This window comes from Mesoplodon bidens (genome assembly GCF_964165515.1).
Source record: "Mesoplodon bidens genome assembly, contig: HAP1_SCAFFOLD_291, whole genome shotgun sequence".
NCBI classification, from domain to species: domain Eukaryota; kingdom Metazoa; phylum Chordata; class Mammalia; order Artiodactyla; family Ziphiidae; genus Mesoplodon; species Mesoplodon bidens.
Window position 1 is genome coordinate 81,030 of NW_027671677.1, and position 7,714 is coordinate 88,743.

The 7,714-nt window shown below is 41.4% G+C and overlaps 1 protein-coding gene across 1 annotated transcript; it reads right to left on the reverse strand.

The window, feature by feature from the left end:
* Positions 1 to 319: 319 nt before the first annotated feature.
* Positions 320 to 5,664, reverse strand: LOC308611203 (ferritin light chain-like; the record flags this gene model as incomplete). The annotated part of the gene is made up of 3 exons (XM_081260081.1): positions 320 to 374; positions 3,038 to 3,570; positions 5,644 to 5,664. 3 exons carry the CDS (start codon positions 5,662 to 5,664, stop codon positions 320 to 322), a joined length of 609 nt encoding a protein of 202 aa, XP_081116207.1.
* Between the last annotated feature and the right edge of the window lie 2,050 nt (positions 5,665 to 7,714).

A 7,714-nucleotide genomic window follows, 5' to 3' on the forward strand; every position in this document is an offset into this window, starting at 1 on the left:
CTGTACTGCACATATGCTGTCTAGTAACAGATATTTTGTCTGCTAGTAGTGTTGTAGATTATGTCTTTCCAAAGCGCTGAGGCAGTGCACCTATTCTGTAGTTGCAGCTGATGCCTGAATGTATCCTAGCTGACAAATTATTGATTAATAAGAACTTGAATTTCTAAAGATTAGTACTGTTAACCAAAATCTGAGCAAGGAGTCTCAAATGTAATTCTTAGCCAGAATTACATGTTAATGAACCATTTAACAGTGTAAATCGAGGAACATCAGTGTAGGGATTTCTTTTCATTTATTTTTTACCTGTTTGAAATATCAGTTAAAGGTTGGCAGCTTGGTTGCAGACGAACGGTCGTTTGAAGTTCACCAAACTACTTAATGTGGAATAGGATAACAGACTTCCAACGCCCTCAAGGCTGTGACCTTGCAGCCATTTTACACAGCACATCATCATCCTATAGGGATGAACCTTTCCCTGGCCCGAAAAGTAGCCGCTCTGTTGAAGCTTTGCTTATTGGAACAGGCTTTTGTTTCCAGGTTACATGTCTGTGGAAGACTTAATTCTGAATAGAAATATAGATATTACTGGAAACTAATTGTTTTTCTATTATACTCTGCTTTATCAAAAAAGTAAAACATTTAAATTGTGCTACAAAAATTCAGATGTTGTCTTGCAATCTTTAAACAATAAATGAATGATTTGCCCTTAAAAAAAAGAATTAAGCAGTTAAGCTGTTGGTCCCACATCAGACAAATCATCCTTATACCTCCTGTCAATATTGTTAACAGAGACTGTTACTTTATGAATCCTTATGATCCCGTGATTCTTTCTTTCACGTTTCAGGGCACAGCAGGTGAGAGAGTGGATTTGTTAAACTGGGTGGGTTTATCCTTCTTTTATGCGTTCATTCAATTTTATGTTCATTTACTTACTATACACATATGGCAATAGAAGCTGCTAAAGCAATCATTGCTATTCTGCAAAACAACAAGGCACAGAAGCAGATGTCTTATTTCCGAGATTTCTCCCCCCAGGATTATTGTGATTAAAGATACCTTCCCGCAGTTTCCTGGAGAGGACAAGGGGCTACTCGCTGGAGGTTTTTTAATGACTTGGAGAAAGGCTCAAATATGCCCCCATTATGGTAATCCACCCCAGGGGCAAACCACACAAGAATATTATGAATTTATTTTATTTTTCTATCCTTGCAAAGGTAATACTCAGCTCATTAGAATATGAAAACTATACTGTCAAATTTCAGAATTACATGGATGAAGAAAATCACCAAAGTGGCATCATATCATGTGTGTTATAGTTGTATTGACTATATTAACTATGTTGTGTTAACAATGTATTGTATAACTATATATTGAAAAGGCAAAATGCTGTACCTTATTTCAGAGAAAATAATTACGTTGGCAAACCCCAAACTGTACATTGTAGACGGGTCCTAGGAAAAGAAGATTTAATTCATAGTGGACAAGAGGTTAGCTTCTGTTTTCAGCCATGTGCTATTTCAAGAATTAAACATCATGAATAATACAGGATATAAGAGGAATAGTCTAAAGACGGAAAAGCACATTTTGATTAGGAAAGAGAATTTAAGGCTTAAGTCTTTATTTTTTTTTAAGGAAAACTGCCTTATTACTATGAGATAAGAAAATTGTTTCCTTCTTTTCTTCCTTGCTTTCTTCTTCTTCTTCTTTTCTTTAACCTTTTTTACTTTGGATATTTGGATATTTGACCTCTAAGCTGAGATGACTGGAAATGCCTCCTCTGGGCACTAAATGCTGACACCTCCTGATAAGAGGGAAGCTGCAAAGTAGAAGAATTGACGGTCAGTATGTTGATGTTGGTCTCAAGCACACTGATGTACATTTGTGTATTGGGGAAGGGGAGTGAAGCTTGAGAGTGGGCCAGTGGGGAGGGGTAAATATTTTGTGATGCTGTCTACCTATGGGCTTATAAAGTTTACAGCTGCATTAGGAGGACAAGCACTACCATTCGCATGAAAAGTAGGGCAGACGTCAGTTGCAAAAGCTTCTAGCCATACACATAGGGAAATACATAAATGATACACCTTATTGCATTCACCCATTCACCCTCCCCTGTTCACGCTAATTGGAAATTTCTATCCATTTCAGAGAAGTAACACAACTATCAATCATTTTCCCTGGCACGAATCTTCCAGGAGGAAGAAAATGGAACACGCCTAGCAGCAGAGCTCACGCACTAGCCCATGTGTCTTAGATTTAATATCTGATCACTAGCTGGATTGAAGCCAAGAGGTGGTTCACAAAGTTGCTGCATATTAGAATCACCTGGGGAACTCTGAGACCTCCCCGTGCCCAGGCTCCTCCCTAGACCTACTGAATCAAAATCTCTGGGGCTGGGACCCAGACACCAAAGTTTCTCTTAAAAGCTCTTTAGGGAAAGGGATATGGGAACAGATGTATATGTATAACTGATTCAGTTTGTTATAAAGCAGAAACTAATTTAAAAAATATTTAATACTAAAAAAAAAAAAGAGCTCTTTAGGTAATTCATACGAGCAGCAAAGCTTGAGAACCAGCCCAATAACGGGAACAAACGTATTTCACACAGATAAAGTGGGGCAATTCATATGTTAAAAGAACATGAATATATATATATATATATATATATATATATATATATATATTTCTTTTTTTCTCTTTATTCTGTTTGTGTTTCAAATAGGCTTTTTTTTTCCTTCTGCAAAAAGCGTTATTGTTTCCATTTGGTCCAAGGCTTGGGAGAGTGCTCCAGGGCGGTTACAAAGCTGCCTAGTGGCTGCAGAGCTGGGCTTCGGGCAGAAGCTCTGACGCCAGAGGGGCTCCTCAGAGGCCGCTGGACTTCAGAGACTCCTGTTTGTGCTCGAGCGTGAGCCTTTCGAAAAGATACTCGCCCAGCACAGCCTGCGGACCAGCCAGCCTGCGGAGGTTGGTCAGGTGGTTGCCCATCTTCTTGATGAGTTTCAGCTGCTCCTCCAGGAAGCGGCTCTCCACGAAAAGATACTCGCCCAGCACAGCCTGCGGACCAGCCAGCCTGCGGAGGTTGGTCAGGTGGTTGCCCATCTTCTTGATGAGTTTCAGCTGCTCCTCCAGGAAGCGGCTCTCCAGGAAGTCACAGAGGTGAGAGTCTGCGCGGGCAGGACCCAGGGCGCGCAGATCCGATAGTGCCTGGTTCAGGTTCTTCTCCCTAAGAATGGCGGCTTGCACAGTGTCCTGGGTTTTACCCCACTCATCTTGAGAAGGCTTCCGCGCATCCTGGAAGAGGGCGCGGCCGCAGCACTTGTTTTGCATTTTCAAGAGTCGCTGGGCGCCCTCACACTTCTCTTCAGCCAGTTGGCGAAAACTGTGGCCCCCATTGTCCAGAGTCCCACTGTTGCTGTGGAAATAGAAGCTTAGAGAGAGGTAAGTGTCCACAGATGCATGTTGAACAGGCGGTGGATGGCGGCCTCCACCTCGATGGAATAATTCTGACGAACCTGGGAACTCGTGGTTGATCAGTGATAAGGAGCTAAGCTCCAAAAATGGTATTGGCCTGTCCTGGAGGCTGAGGATAGCTGAGTGGCTGATTCCAAAGGTTGCGACAGGAAGAAATGTTGGAGTGTGGTCGGGGGCTGGAGCAAGGAGCGTCCCTGGGTCTGTTCATTCCAAACACTGTTGAAGCCAAAGACAGATCTGCAGGACTGCCGAGTGCACTGCCTCAAATAGGCTTTGATATAAATGAACAAGAAGTCCAAGCAAGGACAAAACTTACCCTTCCCCCCACCAAAATAGCTGGTGATACTAGAATCTAGATCTGGGAAGGGCTTCTTCCATTACTTTAACATTCCAAGCCACTAGAGCAGTGGTTCTCAAAGTATGGTCACCTTGTAACCAAGCAGTACCCTATGGGGCCTTCCTAGGACAGACCCATCCTCCATAGCCTCTGCTGTAGTTCCTCTCTGAAGTCCTCAGATAATAGTATCTCAGGCATATTTCTTGAGTTTTCAGATGCTAAAAACCACCACCCAATGGAAGAAGTTAACTCTTCGATGATCATGAGCACACAGCCCCCAGACCTTCTGGCACCTAAGGATGGATAATGTTACCTGCCCTGTGGCCTCAACATCAGCCAGTCAGATGATTGTGCACGAGCTGATCACATTCCCTGGGACGTCCCTCCCTCACGTGGCCTTTAAAAATGCTTTGCTGAAATCCTTTGGAGATTTCAGGGTTTTTGGAACACGGGCCACCCCTCTCCTTGCTCGATCCTGCAATAAACCTTTCTCTGCCCCAGACTCCAACCTTTCGGTTTGTTTGGCCTCACTGTGCTTCAGACACACGAACGTGCATTCGGTAACAACCTGACCAGCTTTACCAGCGTCCCCTGATAATGTGTCAGATATTCAAGTTTTAGGGCCCTGTCCCAGCCCTATGGAATGAGCAACTCTAGTGGGGCTCAGTGATCTCTGTTATAACTGGCCCTCCAGATGATTTTTTTTTTTCTTTTTTTTTTTTTGTGGTACGCGGGCCTCTCACCGTTGTGTGCTCTCCCGCTGCGGAGCACAGGCTCCGGACGCGCAGGCCCAGCGGCCACGGCCCACGGGCCCAGCCGCTCCGCGGCATATGGGATCCTCCCAGACCGGGGCACGAACCCGTATCCCCTGCATCGGCAGGCGGACTCCCAACCACTGCGCCACCAGGGAGGCCCCAGATGATTTTTATTCACCTTAAAGTTTGAAAATATCTGCATTGTCAGCTGCCAAAGCGTCCACCAGCAGGTGAAGGGGAGAGACGCCTGGAAAAGATAGGGAGTAGCCAAGGCAAGTAGAGCAGCATTTGCCGTGGTAGTAATGGAGAATGCCTTTTCTCCACTGGTTGGCACAGACAAGTATCTGGGGGCAGTGGCAGGGTTATTTAGGATGCTTTACATTTCAATGTAGAGTGACCTCTGTCCTGGTTTGCCAGGGACTTCCCCTGTGTGAGCGCTTAAAATCTCATCCTGGCAAACCCCTTAGCCCTGGATTTGAAGAACTTAGGAAATCACATGAAATTTAGGGGAAACATGATCTAGGTTTTGGGCAAGTCACAAGTGCTAATTAAAGCTAAGCAAGTATGGACAACATCTAGCCTTCTTTACCCCTTTGCAGGAAGGTAAATCTGATTGGGTGAAAGAACTTATTGTTAAGAAATCTTTGTAGAAACATCCCCTTCTGCTTAGTCCGCTGGTTCTCACTTCTGGCTAGACAATGGCATCGTCTGAGGAGATTTAAAATGATTTTATTGGTTTAGGATGACCAACTGTTGGTGTGAGGGTTTTTAAAAAGTGCTTCAGATGATTCTAATGTGCAGCCAAATTTAGGTGCCACTGCTTAAGCTTTTGAACCGCTGCTACATATTTTCACCTCATCTTCCTATGAGAATATCCAACTGTAGTTGGTTTGTTTTTTTTTTCTTTTTCTTTTTTTAACTGTCTTATTATAAGATTTACTGTCTAAAATAAGATTGAATGTACAGAAAATCCTGCTAGTCCATCTGGTATAGCTGGATCCTTAGAATAACATCGTTAAGATATATACCATTTAAGTGTTGTGATTGGCCTTTTAAAAATGAACATATGCATTGAATTATTACCATCTGTTTTGAAGCTGTCATGTTGGGTAGCTATACCTCTAATCTGCTGCCATTGCTAAATATCTGGACACCTCTTATTAGGAATTGCTTTTAAACATCTTTCGGGGTTAAAACCAAGATTGCTGTATTATTTGTACTGGGACCACAAAAACCTCACAAAGATCCCCCGCTGTACTTTCTACCCCCATGTCTAACCCTTGGCAACTTCTAATCTGTTCTCCATCTCCACAGTTTTGTTATTTTAAGAATAATATGTAAATATCATCATGAATTACTTCATCTTCGGAGATTGGCTTTTTAAAATTTTTCCCTCGGCATCATTCCCTTGAAGTTCATTTCAATTTTTGCATATATTAATAATTTGTTCCTTTTTGTTGCTCGGTAGTATTCTATCATAAGATTTTATCACAATTTGTTTCAACATTCATCCATTGAAAGACATTTGGGTAGTGGCCAGTTTTGGGCTGTTATAAATAAAACTGCTATGAACATTTATGTGTAAGTTTCTGTGGGAACTTAATGAAGTTTCTGTTTCTTTTGGATAAATGCTCAAGAGTACAATTACTGTGTTGTAGGGTGAATCTACTTTTAGGATTAAAAGAGACTGTCAAGCTGTTTCTCAGAGTGGCTAAACCATTTTATTTTCCCACCAGTGATGTGAGATCATTTTTCTATGTACTCACCAGCATTTGATGTTGTCACTATACTTTAATTTTCGTTATTCTCTGATATCTCATTATGGTCTGAATTTGCATTTCCCTAATGGCTAATGATGTTGAGCATCTTTTCATGTGCTTCTTTGCCATGTGTATATTCTCTTCCATGAAATGTCTGTTCCTGTCTTCTGCCTAGTTTCTAGTTGGGTTTTTTTAAGTTGTTTGGAGAGTTCTTTGTATATTATAGATACAAGTCATTTGTCTCATGTGGGATTTTCCAGTATGTTTTCCCACTGTGTAATTTGAGTTTTCATCCACTTAAAATGATCTTCTATGAAGCATTTTTAACTCATTTTGATGAGATCCAATTTATCAATGTTTGCTTTTATTGATCATACTTTCCGTGTCAAGTCTAAGAATTATTCACGTAGTTCTAGATGCCAAAGATTTTCTCCTATTTTTTTTTCTCAAAGTGTCCTGCTTTTACATTGAAGATTATGATCCACTTTGATTTAATTTTTGTGTAAGGTGTGGAGGTTTAGGTTAAGGTTCTTTTTTTTTTTTTTTTTGCGGTACGTGGGCCTCTCACTGTTGTGGCCTCTCCCGTTGCGGAGCACAGGCTCCGGATGCACAGGCTCAGCGGCCATGGCTCACGGGCCCAGCTGCTCCGCGGCATATGGGATCCTCCCGGACCGGGGCACGAACCCGTATCCCCTGCATCGGCAGGCGGACTCTCAACCACTGCGCCACCAGGGAGGCCCAAGGTTCATTTTTTGTTTGTTTGTTTTTGTCGAGGGATGTCCAACTGTTTCAGTACCATTTTTTGAAAAGTCTATTCTTCCTTGATAGCTTTCACACTGCTGTCAAGAACAAGTTAAATGTATTTATGTCAGTCTATTTCTGGGTTCTCTATTCCATTCCATTGATCTGTGTATCTAACCTCCATCATTACTGCAAAATCTTGAAATTGGGTAGATGAATTCCTCCCATTTTAATCTTCCTTTACAAATTGTTTTAGCTATTCTTCAGCCTCTTCTTACTATATAAATCTTAGAATAAGCTTGTCTATATACACAAAAACCTTGAGGGCATTTTAAGAGTAACTCTGTTAAGCCTCTTAACTTGGGGAGAATTGACATCTTTATTATGTTGTGTTTTCTAATCCATGAACAAGGTATGTCTCACTATTTGTTTGGGACTTTTACATTTTTCTTCATCAGCATTTTGTAATTTTCAGTATAGAGGACCTATAAATGTCTTATTGGGCTTATATTTAAGTATTTATTTAGGTCAGTTGTAAATGGCATCACATATTTTTATTTAAGCTTCTACACATTTGTTATTAATATATAATTTGATAAAACTGTGTTGATTTGTACTCTAAAACATTTACAAACTAATATTATTTCTCAAGC